An 18,228-nucleotide genomic window follows, 5' to 3' on the forward strand; every position below is an offset into this window, starting at 1 on the left:
CCGGGCAGCCAGCCCAGTCAGCGTTGGTGTAGACCACCAGCTCAGCAGAGCACGAGCGGTGAAGCACTAGGCCGAGGTCCGCAGTGCCACGGATGTAGCGGAGGAGACGCTTCAGCGCAGCAAGGTGTGACTCCCGGGGATCATGCATATGGAGACAGACCTGCTGAACAGCGTAGGTGAGGTCCGGCCTAGTGAAGGTGAGGTACTGCAAAGCGCCAGCCAGACTCCGGTAGGCAGTAGGATCAGCCACTGGATCACCCAGATCAGCAGACAATTTTGCCTGAGTGTCGACAAGAGTGGAGTAGGGCTTGCAATAAGTCATCCCAGCCCGCTCCAGAATATCGAGTGCGTACTGCCGCTGGTGAAGGAGAAGACCAGACGAGCAAGGCTCAATAGGGACGCCCAAGAAGTGGTGGAGTTGACCCAGATCCTTCATAGCAGACTCCTGCTGCAGAGAGGAGATGACACTTTGAAGCAACTGCTGACTGGAGGCTGTGAGCACAATGTCATCGACATAGAGCAACAGATATGTAGTCTCATTCCCACGGCGGTAGATGAAGAGAGACGTGTCAGACTTGGCCTCGGTGAACCCCAATGTCAGCAAGAACGTGGCGAACCGAGAGTACCAAGACCGAGGAGCCTGCTTCAGACCATAGAGAGACTTGTTGAGTCTGCAGACCATATCCGGACGACTCGAGTCCACAAATCCCGCCGGCTGAGAGCAGTAGACAGTCTTTGACAGAGTGCCGTGAAGAAACGCATTCTTCACGTCCAGCTGGTGCACAGGCCAGGAGCGCGAGAGCGCAAGCGAGAGCACTGTGCGCACAGTAGCAGGCTTCACCACTGGGCTGAAGGTCTCATCATAGTCCACACCAAGTCGCTGAGTGAACCCCCGGAGAACCCAACGAGCCTTGTAGCGCTCCGGTGTGCCATCAGCCTGACGCTTATGCGTCCAGATCCACTTGCCAGTCACCACATTGCAACCAGACGGATGCGGCACGAGGTTTCACGTCTGGTTGGCAAGAAGAGCCGAGTACTCCTCTTCCATCGCGCGACGCTAGTGCGGATCCGCCAAGGCTTCGCGGACAGAGGAGGGTACCGGAGAGACCCGCGGCTCTCCCTCGGTGGCGAAGAGGGTCGCGGCTTGAGACGCCATCCGCCGAGTCACCATGGGATGGATATGCCGAGGATCCCGATGGACGACGGGCGGGTGGTACACCACCGGCTCGGCTCGAGACGGAGCCGGTGGAGGCGGCGGCGGCGACGGTTCCGGTGGAGGTGTTGCAGGAGCCTCCGGAGCAGGAGGCGGCGCTGGTGTCGGCACCCAACGACGCCGGTACACCTGCAACGGCTCAGCGTACCGCGGCGGCGCCGGTGTCGGCGCCGAACGACGCCGGTACACTTGCACCGGCTGAGCGTACCGCGCAGGTGCAGGAGAAAGGCACCGGGGCCGCGCGTGGCGCAGCAAGAGACACCGGGGCCGCGCGTGGCGCAGTAGGAGACACCGGGTCCGCGCGCGGCACGATCGGAGGTCCGGGTGCCGCGCGTGGCGCGACTGCGGGCACTGGGAAAGGACAGACATGAAAAGGTGGCTGAACCACCGGGTCAGTAGGAAACAGAGACTCCAGCTCGGGGTCAGGAGAAGGTGTGGAGGAGGTGGAGTCGGAGAAATCCGACTCGTCAAAGACGACGTGTCGGGAGACCAGGACGCGGCGAGAGGTGAGGTCAAAGCATCGGTACCCCTTGTGGTCAGGGGAGTAACCAAGGAACACAACGAGTCGAGCGGGGCGCTAGCTTGTGAGGAGCAGTGGCGGAGGTGTTAGGGTAACACGCACACCCGAAGACCCGAAGGTGGTCGTAGCGAGGAGGGGTACCGAAAAGAGCGTGGTGTGGAGTGGGAGCAGGAGAAGCAGTGGACGTAAGGCAGTTGAGCAAGTAGGTGGCGGTGTGGAGGCTCTCAGCCCAGAAGCGCGGGGGCAGAAAGGCCTGGATCAGAAGGGTGCGCACGACGAATGATCCGCTCAGCCTTGCCATTCTAAGGAGAGGTATACGGACAAGACATACGCAGCTGAACACCCCGAGAGAGGAAGAAAGAACGGGAGGTGGAGTTGTCGAACTCCCGCCCGTTGTCACACTAGATGGCTTTAACGGTGAGGCCGAACTGAGGGGACACCCAGGCAAAGAAGTGGAGGGTGGGGAAGGTCTCAGACTTTGCGCGCAAAGGAAACGTCCAAGAGTAGTGCGAGAAGTCATCGACCACTACCAGATAGTACTTATAGCCAGAAAGACTAAGTACATGAGAGGTCCACAGGTCACAGTGAACAAGATCAAATGCATGCGTCACATGCGAAGAAGAAGAAAAAGGGAGCCGAACAGGACGACCGAGCTGGCACGCATGGCAGAGGGGCTCAGCAGGAGCCCTAGTACCAGGAACATCGGCACTACGACTGAGCTGAGCAAGAACGTCGCGGCCAGGGTGACCAAGACGGCGGTGCCAGGTGGTGAAAGACGGCGTCGCGGCAAAAGCGGCAGACCAAAATGGCCACGGCGAAGAAGAAGGCGAGAGTGGTGCAGCGGAAGAAGGAAGGCAAAGGGTGTAAAGGGGCCTCGTGCTGTCACACCGGAGTAGCGGACGCCGGGAGGCCGAATCCTTTACAATGAGGCCAGAAGAATCAAACTCGATGGAACAAAAATTGTCAGCTATAAACTGACGAATGGAAATAAGGTTATGAACCATCTGAGGAGCAACAAGGACATTGGGAAGACGAAAGGAGAGCTAGGAGCAGAACCCACGGCGGTGACAGGAAGGCAATAGTCACCATATGCGGGGTCGACCTCACGTTCCTCGACCCGGGAACGTCGTCCCAAATCGAGGGTCGGGGACGACCAGGGTCGTCGACCCAATTCTAGCTGGTCACGTCCCGATTCACCACCAGAGCGCACACGGCCGGCCTCCCAGTAGAGCGCAGATGACGGACCATGCCAGCGGGTCTCGCTGGTGGAGTGCGGACTGCGGAGGCATGAGAGAGCCATGGACTACCAATTTTGTTCTCGGATGGTGCCAGATGCTGCAGTCAGCTACCATATTGGTGAAAGCGGTGCAGAGCAGAGGCAGAACGGGGAGGAAAGAGATGGCGGCGGCGGCTGCAGCATGCGACGTGCAGCAGCCAGCGACTCAAAGATAGGGTTACGTTAGATGAGTAATGGGCTATTTGGACCAACATGGGCAGCCCAAGTTTCTTCTCTCTCCTTTTTTGCTTTTATATCTTTGCCAGACCACACATCTCTAATTGTAGGACATATGAGATCTACGTGACTTGTGTCATCGACCCGGAGGGTCGACCCGGATTAACCGGGGTCATTCGTTCCAAACTACTCCCTTCAACCCGCATTTTTATACACATTCGACCCTCGACCCCGATCCACGACCCGATCGACCCGGGAACTATGTGACTACCCGTCACCAACCATGATGGAAGAGGGACAAGAGGGGTGTGAGGGTCGGACAGAAGAGATGATACCGGCATCTGGGGTGGTGTGGAAGGAGGCACCTGAGTCGGCGATCCACTCGGCGCTGAAGGACTGTGCCAGTGCGGCCTGGTCCCAACCCCCAGGCCAGGTCGGCTGCTGGCTGGGTGGAGCGGGCGGGGTCCAGAACGGCGCGAGCGGGGGAGCAAAAGCGGCGAGCATGGCCGCCGGCTGGGGCTGAGGACGAGACCCCCTTACCCTGAAACAGCCATATCGGGATGCGCCCTGGCCATTGGGCGCTGAAGGATGGCCAGGGCGTACCTCCAGGGCCAGGAGCAGGAGTGGGAGCTGGAGTCGGGTCCGGAGTGCCCCGAGCACCACCATCACGTCCCCTCCGCCGCCGACGCCCTCGGTCGTCCCCACCCCCGGCCTGGCCGGTGAGAGGAGCACCAAGGAGGGGGTTGGGCGGGTCGATCCGGGGTCCGGATCCAGAGGGCAGAGTCTGGTGGGAGGACGAAGCGCCGTGCTCGGTGAAGGGGACGACGGGCGGGACAAGGAAGTAGGACTTCTCCGCGGCGACCCGGCAAGTGAGAGCGTCGGCCGCGGAGCGCTCGCGCTCCCAAGCGAGGGTAGCCGCGCGGGCCCGCTCCTGAGCCGCCGTAGCCTCGGACTTGGCGGCGAGGAGGGCCGCGGCAGCTGCGCGGGCCCGCTCCTGATCCGCCGCAGCCTCGGACTTGGCGGCGAGGAGGGCCGCGGCGAGGAGAGGCACCGCGGGCGCAGGAAGAGGCGCCGCGGGCGCGGCCATGGGTGGCGTGGGCGCAGCGCCGTGGGCGGCAGCGGCGGCGGCGGCGGCGGCCAGGGCGGCCGCGAGGCGGGTGGTGGCGGCGGCGGTCGCGGCGCCCGCGGTTGGAGCTATGCCCGCGCCCACGACCGCTTCCACGGCAGCGGCAGCGTACGGTGCGTCGCCGGGAGGCATACCGAAGGCCGGCCAGGACGGAGTGTTAGCGTGATGTATAGGCCCACGGGCCCAGGGGGGTTCGGTTGCAACCCTAGGGGGTGCGGCTGCTGCCTCCCTCCCTGGTTTCGGTAGTGTTGGTTATGTTCGGCAAGGATTCCCTAGATTAGCTCTTTCCTTTCTAGATTAGATCTTTCCTATTCCTGGGACATCCTTGCCTATATGTACTGAGCCTTGGGCTCCTTCCATAATCAATCTACTATTTTTCCCAGCCATCGTCTTTCACGGAGGAGCGGCGGCGGCGCCTGCGGTGCCAGTGGCGCGCGCGGGGACCGCGGCGTCCGTGGCGCCTGTGACCATGGCGCGCGCGGTGCCCGCGGTGCCCGCGGCGCACGCGGCGTCGGCTGCTGCGGCGGCGGGCAGCTGGGCCGGCGCGGCCGGAGCCGGATGCGCCGGCGCAGGAAGGACCGGCGGCCCAGGACGGAGGAGGACCGGCGGCGGCCCAAGAAGGGGCGGCACATCCACCCCACCCCCAACCGTAACGAGCAGAGGAGTGCCTGCCGTGGCCTCCACAGGTGCTGGATCCGCGCCGGGCAGGGAGGAGAGGGCTGCCAGGGGCGTGGCGTCCAGGGGCGCAGCGGCGACCAGGAGCGCGGCCGGCGTCGGGGATGGGGCCGCGGCCCCCGCGGCGTGCTCGCGCTCGGCGGCAGCGGCGGCGGCGGCGGCGGCGGATCCGGGCTCCCCGCCTTGGGGCCACGCGTGCGGAGCTGGGGAGGGTGCCCCGCCGGCACCAGAGGCCGCGCTCGCGCCCAGGACGGCGGCAGCGGCGGCCGGATCTGGAGGAGGAAGGGTGGACGCGCGCGGCGCTCGGCCCTGGGGCCGCGCGCGCGGCGCAAGGGCGCCGGCTGCAGCAGAGGAGAGAGGAGAGGGAAGCAGCAGAGGAGAGGAGAGGGGCGGCGGCGCCGGAGGCCGGCCGGCCATGGCTGCCGGCGGCGGCGGCGGCTAGACTTAGGGGGAGAGAGGAGGATGGCTAGCTGATACCATGTTAGACAGAGGATAGGAGAGAATAATGACTTGTATTTCTCCAAACCCTGGAAGGGTGGGATATATAGATTCTATATATGGGACTTTGGATGGATCTCTATACATGGGCTCACATATACACCAACAGATAGAGTCCGGAACGAAGCTATTCGGGAAAGGGTAGGGGTGGTACCAATTGAGGAGAAACTTACTCAACATCGGTTGAGATGGTTTGGACATGTCCAACGGAGGCCTCCGGAGGCGCCGGTGCGTAGTGGGGTGCTAAAGCGTGTTGATAAGGTAAAGAGGGGTAAAGGTAGACCTAAACTGACTTGGGAGAGGAGGGGCCATAGCCTTGAGGAAGAAGGTGAGGGGGTGCTGGCGAGGAAAGAGAGAGGAGGGGGGGGCAAGGAGAGGAGGGGACCACGACCGCGAGGAAGAAGGGGAGGGGGCATTGGCCGCGAGCCGCCCCGGCGAGGAAGGAGGAAGGGGTGTGGCCGGTGTGACCGCGAGGAGGAAGGGGCGGGGGCTGTGAGCTGCGTCACTGAGGAAGGAGGAGGGGGTGCGGCCGGCGGCAGAGGTTGGGCGGAGGTCGCATGGAAGAAGAGCGAAGGTCAATTCATCGTAATATGGAGGGGCAGGGCTCTCAGTATTGAGGGCAAGGGGCCGCAGGTGCTGTGAATACCGGTTGGCATTGGGGTTGATTTCTAGATCCGATTTCTAAACCATCTAAACAACTGTATTTGAAGTTAGTCAATACCAATTCGGAATTCTAAGACCCAATACCTACATCAAAACGCAGTGTTAGAGAAATGCTCTTGTATAATTTTCAAACTGCTGGATTTGTTTGTTAAAGGTTAAAAATTGATTATGTCGGAAGATGTTACTTCTTATTCGAGCCAAGGACTTAATGAGTTTTTCCTAAATGCATGTTTTCAACAGGAGGAGTGCTTCCCCTGTTCTTCCCATTGCCTCATTCTCTTGCTGCTGCAACTCCAACATTCTCCCCTTAATATGTTAAAAGCTTTAGACTGAAATTAATACAGTTAAAAGTAAAATGAATGGAACATATAGATGCATTGCAAAATGTTACAAGAAACTAAAAGGGATAAACACTGGTGAAAAACTTATTTTCTGTTTTTTTGTTTCTCTTTGATTATTAGTTTGTGATGGAAAATTAAGGATTTAAGGGGATGTTTGGTTTGAGGAATGGGGTGATGCATCATCTTCTTCTCACTCACTTTTTTTGGTTGGTTTGTGGAATGGTTAGCTTAATAATGAGGAATGGGTTCATCCACAAAATTTCACAGGATTAACTCATGATTGACCACCTCATCCTAAGATGGTTCCTCAAACCAAACAGCCCATAAACTAGTAACAGAAACTTCTCTATTCAAGCAATATGTATTTCGGCATTGATTTTTTTTATTTCGTGCGACTGTATTGCAGGTTAAGAGTTGAAAATGCCACACTTCTTGAAGGTGTTGGTACTGTGGAACGCCTCACTTCTTCAGTGCATAGACTGCATATTGTGCTTTTAAAAGTATGCTCTCTGAACTGACAGATGTAGTTTTTTATTATGAGAAGTTTTGAAAAACAATGCATGATTAATATAATGCATAATATTTGTCAGTGAATCTGCGGTTCATTTTCTTTTATGCTTACCCAGTGCCGTAGGCTTCCTGCACTGTGCGGGGTCTAGGGAAGGGTCGTTTTAAGCACCAAGCCTTTCCCGCACAAATGTGCATAGGCTGGGGCTCTCCCGCACTGTGCGGGGTCTAGGGAATGGTCGTTTTAAGCACTAAGTCTTTCCCCGCACAAATGTGCATAGGCTGGGGCTCGAATCTGGGACTTTCTGGTTACAGTCGGTAGGCTGTACCGCTGCACCAGGCCCGCCCGTCGGTTCATTTCTTTTATGCAAGGAAAAAAAAACTACCTCAAGTTTGGAAGTGTAGGAAAGTAGGATGCGTACAATGTGGTCGATGTATTGCATTGAGCCCATTGGGCGGTATATATAGGAGTACATGGCTTGGAGGGCAAGTAGCCTCTCCTAGAGATAAGGAAGGTTATCCCGGGATTACAATCAATCCTAAACTAACCATATCCGAAGTTGCCTAATATACTATAACATCCCCCCGCAGTTGTAGCGGTAGCAACACGAACGGTCAGACTGGAGAATAATGGAGACGTATCCCCCCTGCAGTTGGAACGCTGGTGCGAAAGTTTTGACTGGAGACTCATGCAGATGATAGCCCTTTAGTGCCGTAGTAGTCGAAGTCGAGGTGGACGTGGTCGAAGCCGTGGAGTGGGCGCGGGTCGAAGCGTCATCGAGGTGCTCGAGTGTTAGCAGCTCAATTCTAACTCTCATTGAGCTGAGAGGATGACAATAAACTTGGGGCAATTTTTTGGTTTTCTCATATTCACAAACTCAAAGCCATGCCATCCAACGGGAGGGGTGACTACATATTTATACAACCAGCCAGGGCACAAGCTAGCTGCCTAGTCCAAGATGCTCCTGCTGTCCTACTGTCCTAGCAAACTGAAAGGGAAGATGCTGTCCTACCTAGATGCTAACTGCTGTCCTGCAGTCCAAGATGCTAAGGACTACAAGATGCTGCAGGGGTACAAGAGATGCTGCAGGGGTACAAGGGACCACAAAGACCAACAGCAAAGACTTATCCATCATTCTCCTCCTAAGTCTTATCCATCATTCTCCTCCTAAGTCTTGTGCGTCGTCTTGTGTGAAGATTGTACCATCCCGGTCCTGGAGCAGAGCTCAAGGAACTTGATCCTCCCAAGGGGCTTGGTGAGCAGATCCGCAAGCTGATCTTTGGTGTTGATGTAGCCCGCCTTGATGCTTCCTTCCTCCAAGCAGCCTCGGATGAAGTGATACCTCACCCGGATGTGCTTGCTCCGTTCGTGGAAAACGGGGTTCTTCGCTAGCGCCAGAGCGGACTTGCTGTCCACTCTAAGCTCCACCGCTTCAGTGTCTCTACCAAGGAGATGACCAAGCAGTCGAGCAAGCCAGAGCGCCTGGGTCGAAGCAGTGGAGGCTGCTATGTACTCGGCCTCGCAGCTGGACAAGGCCACCACCTGCTGCTTGACCGACTGCCAGCTAACGAGGCACTCGCCGAGGAAGAAGAGGATCCCGCTCGTGCTCTTGCTGGTGTCGATGTCGCCGGCGTGGTCGCTGTCACTGTACCCGACGAAGTGTGCCGCCCCAGGGCACCTCGGGTAGTGGAGACCGTGGTCGAGAGTCCCCGCAACGTAGCGGATGATCCTCTTCACGGCCTGCTGGTGCTCCGTCGTCGGTCGCTGCATGAACCGACTGACGTAGCCGACGGAGAACGCCAAGTCCGGCCGTGTGTGGGCGAGTTAGCGGAGGCTCCCCACAAGGCGCCGGTACTGAGTAGCGTCCACCTCCTCCGCCGTGCTGTCATGGCTCAGCTTCAGCCTCTCCATCGGAGTGAGCTGGGTTGCAGTCGGTGAGCCCAGCGAGCTCGACGACGCGCTTGGCGTAAGCGGTCTGTCGAAGTGTGATCCCGGAGTCGTCCTGGTGCACCTCGATCCCTAGGTAGAAGGAGAGAGGTCCTAGGTCGCTCATCTGGAAGGTGGCCTTCATCTCTTCCTTGAACGCCGCCACCTCCGCATCCTTGGTGCCGGTGATCACCAAGTCGTCGACGTAGACACCCATCAGCAGGGCATTTGCTCCATTGCCCCGCCGGTAGATGGCCACCTCGTGCGGGCTTTGCTCGAAGCCCATCCCCTTGAGCGTGGAATCCAACTTGGCATTCCACGCCCATGGTGCCTGCCGCAAGCCATAGAGGGCCTTGCGCAGGCGTAGCACCTTGCCCTCCTTGCCAGGGATTGCGAATCCCGGCGGCTGGTGCACGTAGACCTCCTCCTTCAAGTCGCCGTTGAGAAACGCCGACTTGTCGTCCATGTGATGGACGCGCCAGCCCTCCTGGGCAGCCAGCGCAAGGAGTCGCACGGACTCCATCCGTGCCACAGGAGCGAAGGCATCGTCGAAGTCGACTCCCTCCTGCTGCATGAAACCTAGTGCCACCAGACGAGCCTTGTGCTTGACGACGGTGCCGGCTTCATCCCTCTTTAGCTTGAACACCCACTTAAGGGTGATCGCGCAGTGACCACGAGGGAGATCAGCAAGCTCCCAAGTGCGGTTCTTCTCAACCGCGTCCATCTCCGACTGCATCGCGGCACGCCATGCCACGTGTCCCTCGGCCTCTGCGAAAGACCGAGGCTCGCCGTCGTCGCACGCGAGGTGCAACTGCGCCTCTAGGTCGTGAGGCACCAGTCCCGGCACCGGCTGATCGCCGAGAAGGTCCTCCATCGTACGGTACCGCAACGGCTCGCCGTCGTGATACGCGTCGACGCGCTCCTCGTCGTGAGAGAGCGGAGTAGCGAACTCCACCGGGCTGTGCTCAGCACGAACAGGTGTCGGAGTAGACGTGCCCGGAGGAGTGCCTGTCGGTACTGGAGTGCGTGGCGTCGCCGGCTGTGGTGTTGCAGGCGAGGAACTCGTCGCAGCCGGAGTCGCGGCTGGAGAGCGTGGTGCTGCCTGTGTAGCGGGCGCCGGAGTCGGTGGAGGCTCGGGGACCGGGGTAGGCACGCTCGGCGAAGAAGAGCTGCCTACTCCCCCAGCTCCCTCGAAGTGGACGTACTCGACGGTGAAGTCGTCGTACGTCGGAGCCGAGCCGTCGTCCACCGCCTTGTCCCACGCCCATCCTCGTCCTTCGTCGAACACAACATCATGCGCCGTGCGCACATGCTGTCTCTCCGGGTCGAGAATGCGGTAGGCCTTCGAGCCCTCCGCGTAGCCGATGAACGCTCCCGGAGTGCTCCTGTCGTCGAGCTTGCCGATGTGGCCAAGCTCCTTGGCGAACGCGAGGCAGTCGAAGACCCGCATGTGGGAGACCGCCGGCTTGCGCCCATGCCAAGCCTCATACGGCGTCATGCTGTCGAGTGCCTTGGTGGGCGAGCGGTTGAGGATGTGGACGCCGTCACCACTGCCTCTCCCCAGAAGACAGCCGGCATCCCCCTCTGCTTGAGGAGGGCCCGGGCCATCCCCACAACCGTCTGGTTGCGCCGCTCGACAACGCCGTTCTGCTGCGGGCTGTACGGCGCGGAGTAGTGGCACTGGATGCCCTCATCCGCGCAGTACGCCGCAAACTCGGCCGCCGTGAGCTCGCCGCCGTTGTCGGTGCGCAGCACGCGCAACTTGCGGCCGCTCTCCGCCTCCGCAGCAGCCTGCGCACGCCTGATGGCGTCCGCAGCCTCTCCCTTGCTGTCGAGGATCATCACCCACATGTAGCGGGAGAGATCGTTGACGAGCAGCAGGAAGTAGTGCCGTCCTCCTGGTGTGACCGGTGTCACCGGGCCACACAAGTCCCCGTGTACGAGCTCGAGCCGCTCCCTGGCTCGGAAGCTCGCCTGCTGGGGGAAGGGGTGCCGCCTCTGCTTCGTCAGCACGCAGACGTCGTTGAGCTACTCCACATGGTCGAGGCACGGGAGGCCTCGCACCATCTCCTTGGCGCCGAGCCGCTTCAGGGCCTCAAAGTGGAGGTGCCCGAAGCGCTCGTGCCACTGCCATGCCTCGTCGTCCCTGCGAGCTGCAAGACAGAGGCTGGGCCACCCCGACGTGGAGGATGTAGAGGCGGTTCTTCCCTCGAACCACCCTGGCGAGGAGTTGGCGACGGTGGTCCCAGATGTGGAGGACCCCACTGTCGATCACCACGCGTGAGCCGCTCTCATCGAGCTGCCCAAGGCTGATGATGGAGTTCCGCAGCGCCGGGATGTAGTAGACTCCGGTGAGCATCCGGTGCTCTCCGGACTTGGCGGTGAAGATCACGGAGCCCACGCCTTTGATCTCCACGGCGGAGGAGTCCCCGAACCTGACGGAGCCACCTACGTCGACGTCCAGGTCGGAGAAGAACTCCCGCTGCCAGGTCATATGGTGCGTGGTGCCGGAGTCGAGGTACCAGCCGTCGACCCTGTAGTCGTCGGAGCCGTTGCCGAGGACTCGGGCGCGCGGCTCGTCGAGGTGGAGTAGAGCGGTGGCAGGCGGTGCCGCCGGATGCGGCTCCATGTCCCCGTGGAGTAGGAACTGAGCCGGCTCGTCATTCGGCTGGGCCTCCACGACGTGGGCTTGGCCCCCACGCCTCCGCTGCGGGCAGTCACTGGCCCAGTGGCCGCGCCTGCCACAGTTGTGGCAGGCGTCGTCTCGTGCCGCCTTGGGCCTATCGGCGGCGCCGCCCTGAGCATCTCCGCGGGCGCCACCCTCGGCGCGCCCCTTTCGCGGCTTGCCGCGCTTGCGGCCACCAGTCGAGGAAGAGGGCTCCCCCCTCTTCCTGTCACCGCGACGAGCCTCCCACTGCTCCTGAGTGAGGTGGAGCTTCCCACCGATGGAGATGCCTCCCGAGGGGGGCCGTGGCTCGTCGCTGTTGACGACCTTGAGGCGACCTATCGCCTCCTCGATCGTCATGGTGGAGAGGTCCAGCAGAGACTCGATCGAGCGAGCGGTCTGCCTGTACCTCTCGGGGACGCAGTGGAAGAGCTTCTCGACAGCTCTCTCCTCGTCGTAGGTGTCGTTGCCGAACTGCACCATCTTCTGCAGCAGAGTGTTGAGACGGAGAGCGAAGTCATCAACATCCTCACCTAACTTGAAGGCCAGGTTCTCCCACTCCTTGCGAAGTGCCTGCAGAGTGGTCTTGCGGGCGCGGTCGCTGCCGATACGTGCCGCAGCAATGGAGTCCCAGGCCTCCTTGGCAGTTCGCTTCTTGGAAAGCGTGAACTGCATCTCGGGCGGGGCTGCTGCGATGAGAGCATCTAGCGCCCGTCGATCCTCATCGTAGTCGACGTCGCCGTACCGGACTGCCTCCCACATATGCCGCACCTGGAGCTTCACCTCCATGACCGCGGCCCACTCGACGTAGTTGGACTTGGTGAGGGTGGCCACCCGCCAGCGGGACCGTCCCGGACCACCGCTTGGATGCCGTGGTAGCCGGGGGCGTCGCCGCGCGCGCCCCAGCCAGGAGCGCGGGCGCCGCCCTGCGCGCCGACGCCCTGCGCGCCGCCGCCGGGCGCGCCGCCGTCCTGGCCGCCGCCGGGCGCGCCGCCATCCGGACCGCCGCCGCCGGGGTGGGCTGCTGCCCACCGCGCGGTCCGCTCCCGCTCCCTCTCCCTCTCCAGCTCCTCAAGGTCCCCGTCGGCGGTGGTGTCGCCGGCGATGGAGCCGCTTAGGCTGCCGCGCAAGGTCTCAACCTCAACCTCTGCCGCACGCGCTGCATCTTTCGCCTCCTCTGCTTCCACCTCCGCCTTGGTCGCTGCCAGCTCCGCTGCAGCCAGCCTGGCCGCCCTCGCCGCTCCTGCAGCGGCTTGAGCCGTCGCTCGCCTGCGCTCCTCTGCCGCGGCGAGCTCGGTGTCTCGCTGGCGCCGAGCGCTCGAGGCGACCGAGCGCTGAGACGGTGCGTCGGACATGGCGCACCTCCAAGGGGCTGCTGCGTGGAGAGGGGGAAGGGAACGGGGAAGGAGAGGCAGCCGGAGCTGCTGCTGCTGCTGCACTAGCTGGTGGTGGTGGTGGCTGGGCTGCTACAAGCGCTTGGGATGGGGAGGAGCAAGAGATCCAACCTACAGGAAAGTACGGCTCTGATACTAGTTGTTAGCAGCTCAATTCTAACTCTCATTGAGCTGAGAGGATGACAATAAACTTGGGGCAATTTTCTGGTTTTCTCATATTCACAAACACAAAGCCATGCCATCCAACGGGAGGGGTGGCTACATATTTATACAACCAGCCTGGTCACAAGCTAGCTGCCTAATCCAAGATGCTCCTGCTGTCCTACTGTCCTAGCAAACTGAAAGGGAAGATGCTGTCCTACCTAGATGCTAACTGCTGTCCTGCAGTCCAAGATACTAAGGACTACAAGATGCTGCAGGGGTACAAGAGATGCTGCAGGGGTACAAAGGACCACAAAGATCAACAGCAAAGACTTATCCATCATCGAGTACACAACCTCAGCAGCTTCTGGCCGAAGAGAGCAGCTGGACGGTACGGCGGATGACGATGGTAGATGGCGCGGTTTGCGACTTAGGTCACGCTCAGGACGGGTGGCGACGGCGCAGGTTGCAGCAAGTGTCGCGCTCAGATTAGGGATGGCGACGACGTCTTCCTTCTGGAACATCCGCGGTGATGTCCGCGCGAGAACGGCTGGAGCCGCAGAGGCGGATCGAGCACCTGCTTGGCGAAGACCGGCGGCGAGTGGCCACCGCCTGAAAAGGCGACGGCACCGGTAGGGTGGCTTGATCACGAACGTCGTCGCTGCAGCCTGGAGGGCGCAGCAACAACCTCATCCTTCGGGAGTGTCGACGATGAACGGCGACGAACGGCAGGGCGACGCAAACCGATCTTAGATCGGAAAAGAAAAACAGCAGCAGCATCAAGATGAACCTGCGGGTACAATCTAGGGTGCACGGAGCGTTACCCCCAAACCTTATCCTCATCCACCCGTCGGTCAAACGGTGGAGAGGCAGAGCAGAGTGGTGAGACCCGCCCGTGAGCGAACTCGACCGGGCGGCGTGCGGCCCGAGCGGCGTCCTCTTCCAGCTGCGCGGCGGGTAGCGGCCCCATGAGCTGCCCCCGCAGCCGCGTCCTCGCGCGTATGGCAGCGGCGGAAGTGGTGCAGAAGGCGAAGGGGACGGCGCCCGACAGCGTGGAGGATGGAGTCGGTGAGGGAGGGCGGCGGTAGCGCTGCGGCCCGGCGTTGACGTCGATTGGCGGTGCGGCGGCCCGCTGGCCTCGATGGCGCAGTGGCCTGGTGTCCCCGCGGTGGTCCTCTGTAGCCGCACAGGGCACGCGCGCTCTGTGGGAGCGGTGCGGCGGCGCTAGTAGGAGGCGGGGCGCCTGGCCTGATGCGCGGGAGGGGCGGGCGGATCCGGATGCGGAGCTGAGTGGGACGACGACGCGGAGGTGTGCAGGCCCAGTGGCGCTCCCATGGAGATGTGGTACCCGACGGAGACGTCGAGCGGCGCCGCCATGGGGTGTCCAGGGAAGAGGTAGGTCCTTCTGGTGTGCTTTGACGACGGCGGCGGCGCGGTTCAGAGGGATCCACGGCGCATCCTAGGAGGGCGCTGCCCCCGGCGGAGATCGATCTCCCCGGGGGCGGCGCGACGGCAGCGGAAGCAGCGGCGACTAGGTCAGGATCTAAAATCTAAGCGTCTGATGCCACGTAGGAAAGTAGGATGCGTATAATGTGGTCGATGTATTACATTGAGCCCCTTGGGCGGTATATATAGGAGTACATGGCTTGGAGGGCAAGTAGCCATTTCTAGAGATAAGGAAGGTTATCCCGGGATTACAATCAATCCTAAACTTACCATATCCGGAGTTGCCTAATATACTCTAACATCCCCCCGCAGTCGTAGCAGTAGCAACACGAACGGTCAGACTGGAGAATAATGGAGACGTATGTTGGAAAGTAGGATGCGTATAATGTGGTTGATGTATTGCATTGAGCCCCTTGGACGGTATATATAGGAGTACATGGCTTGGAGGGCAAGTAGCCTCTCCTAGAGATAAGGAAGGTTATCCCGGGATTACAATCAATCCTAAACTAACCATATGCGGAGTTGCCTAATATACTCTAATAAGAAGTTTCCTTTCGCTATGTTTGCATTCATCTGTCGTACTGTGATACTTGTGATGCGGCCAGTCACAACAATTGGCCTATCCATTTCTATTTCTGATGGATCAGTGTCCACTTTGAGCACTGTTACTCAGTCCTTGTATTAAGTCTGGAAGAAGCGCTGACTGCAAGTGAAAATATGCCAGGTGATTTTTAAGATAAATCACAAATATGGCATAAACCAAATTATTAAGTAGATAATGCTGAAGTTTTCCATGACATCCATAGAGTTTACAAAAGACATAAAGGTGTGACTGAGTATGGCTTGCATGTTACCTAGCTGCAAACAGCACCAGTGCATTTCTCCTTATTGCTTTGTAATTTCCAAAAAGTATGCATTAGCCAATGGTAAGATTACGCAGTGGTGGTAGACCTTTGATACTACATGGTCTGCATATTTTTTTTAGATTATAGATTGCATATGTTGATGGCATCTGCATATTCAAATGGCCTATTATTATCTTCATTTTTTGACGCAGATGGTCCCTTATTCTGTGGTTTAGCATGTATATAGGTCCAACTATGTGTAGGGGCCCATGTAAGCGCTGAGAATAGACACCTCTCTGTGTCTGAGCTCATTATTATTGGATCTTGGTGTTTATCAGTTCACTTCCATTGTAACTCAGCACATTGCACTTTATCCTCCATCAGTAAATCTTGGGATTCCCATACCATTCAGTTGGCTCTGTGTCGAATCTATTTGTCAGGTCGCCAGGTTTGCCAAACTGACAACTCTACTCTGAGAAATTTCCTACTAGGGCTGAGGTCATTGTGCCCCCCCCCCCCCCCCCCCCCATCTCAGCTGGCCCTATCTTATATGCTACCAAGCTTATGGCCATGTGTTCCTCTAGCGAGACCATCTGCTCATTTTCATGTAAGGCATTTTTGCTGAAGCTGGCTGAGTTTTAAGCCGAGTGTTGCTATGGTATTTATGATGATATAATTGCTGATTGTACAGACCCATTTTCATAGTGCCATAGGTGCCAGAGCCACTCCATCCGTCAATGGCATTATCTAGCAGACACCCACATGTTTGTCAGACTGAAGGGCACATTGGTTGTCAATTGAGGTCTTAGTAGTGTAGGTTCTTCAAATGTGTCATGTTTATAGTCCCGACTCTGAAGTCTGACAAATCTAGGGTTGGCCTATATGTGTCTTCATGAATGGAGCTTGCACAAGTATTTATTGCAGCAGTGAATGGAGTGTATATTGTATATATAAGGTGTGATTAGTATGATTGGAGTGTTCAATTTTTTTCTAACCCAAAAGTTGCAGTTCCATCCCAATGGTTTAGTGTGCTTGTCTTGTACCTAGAGAAGGATGTGTTATTGCTGCTGACAATTGTATGCAGTGATAAACTGATATACTTCAGAGAAAATATATTCATGCACATCGTCTTTCTTAGCCATTGAAGTTGACTCCCTAGTCAACAAAATGCATTTGCAGAAATATATGGATTGGTGTGTTAGAATGTAGATGCAAGATAGATGCAGGTACCTCACATTTAGCAATTATGATCAAGCTACACCACTTATAATCATTTCATGCGTTTTGTTGCCATACTTCCATGCATGTAATCTTTGTTATTTAAAAAAATTCTTAATGAAGGTACATACTTGATTGTAGTGTAAAGGGCTCCTAAACACTTACGTAGGGCAGCACCATGTTCATACCTTTCCATACAATTACTGGGCAAAGAACTGTATCAATCCATATTTTGCTTCAAAAGTTAATTTAAACGCTCCCGATGCTATGGCACTGATACAGTCCTCCGTCAGGATTTTTGGATGCATTGCTAGCTTTTATTAAGTACTATATTAATACATGCTAGTGCACTACTTTGAGGCTAACAATCAAACTTATCAGGCGTATGATGATGTCAAATCAGCTGGTTCTCTGGAGAGTACCTTTGAAGCTTTGAACAGTCTTATAACTGAAGCAAACCTTATGAAGACAGTTCTTAGCACGGTTCTTCCTGTAAGCTGGGCCAGGGATTCATCAGATGCAATTACCTATGAAGCTCTTTGTGATCCATCTGATTCACCAAAATCAAAGTCTGAGAAAGTAGACCCTCTTTCTTCCGCGGGCATGGAGATGGTGGAACTACTAATATTTGCAGCTGAGGTTCTCAAGGAGAGCTTTCTTATTAATAAATAAGATACCAAGAAGATATATGGTTTGGTTCTCCACTACCTATCTGTTTAAAAGCATGCAATTTAATCCTTAAAGTCCATTATTTGGTGTCCATACTTCAACTGATTGGTAGAGAGTGCGAGATGTAAAGACATGGAGAAAGGCACTGTAACTAATAACTAGGACTCGTTGCTGTTTGTAGACTAAAAGATTAAGAACCGTATGTACAAAGTTCATTTTAATTTACACGAAATGGTATGCATCTCAACTCTTTTGTACAGATCTGTAGTTATGATCAATAGGTCTTGTTTGGTTCATTTTGCATTTTGCATTTTTGTATTTTTTGAAGGAAAACTTCAACATTTGAAGTATTAAATGTTGACTAATCACAAAACTAATTACAGATTCGTCTCGCGTTACTGTAGAGCATGTTTACTATAGCATTACTGTAGCAATTTAGTGTCTAATCACGTCCTAATTAGGCTCATTAGATTCGTCTCGCGTTTTACAATCCATTTGTGTAATGCAATTTATTTTTCGACTACGTTTAGTACACCATGCAAGCGGTTTATAGAAATTTTGCGTTTTGGGATCTAAACATGGTCAGTTTGTCACAACAACGACTCGGCAGATTCTTGTAGCCCTTGTTGTAGTCACGTGCTTTGATTTAATCGAGGCGATTATCATGTTATCGGGTTTCTTCCCTGTTTCAAAAAACGTTTTAAAACTACGTTTAATCTTGATTAAACTCTAAACTTTGGTCTAGCGCTGTGTTTAATCACAGTGTCGTTTAATCACAAAAGATGTTTAATTTATATTTAATCACAAAAATCTCTAAACCATATGCTAGCGTTTACCTAGCATCTAGCGTTTTTTTTAAAACCTTGGGTTTCTTAAAGACTGGTGCCCCCTCCGGCCTTCTCCGTGTTTCACGCCCGCCAATGCTCT

General features: G+C 56.9%; 1 protein-coding gene across 6 annotated transcripts in view; it reads left to right on the plus strand.

The window, feature by feature from the left end:
- LOC120687489 (paramyosin-like) overlaps positions 1–17,560 on the plus strand; it is a 34,280-nt gene extending 16,720 nt beyond the window's left edge. For 3 of the 6 annotated variants that reach the window (XM_039969500.1, XM_039969499.1, XM_039969501.1), the window contains exons 19-20: positions 6,896–6,989; positions 16,993–17,560. In XM_039969500.1, coding sequence (XP_039825434.1) covers positions 6,896–6,989; positions 16,993–17,304 — 406 coding nt within the window. In that variant the 3' untranslated portion in view covers positions 17,305–17,560. The remainder of the gene's footprint in view (positions 1–6,895; positions 6,990–16,992) is intronic. The other 3 variants (XM_039969502.1, XM_039969503.1, XM_039969504.1) reach the window with 2 other exon arrangements.
- Positions 17,561–18,228: the final 668 nt, after the last annotated feature.

This window comes from Panicum virgatum, chromosome 9N (assembly GCF_016808335.1).
Source record: "Panicum virgatum strain AP13 chromosome 9N, P.virgatum_v5, whole genome shotgun sequence".
Lineage (NCBI taxonomy): Eukaryota > Viridiplantae > Streptophyta > Magnoliopsida > Poales > Poaceae > Panicum > Panicum virgatum.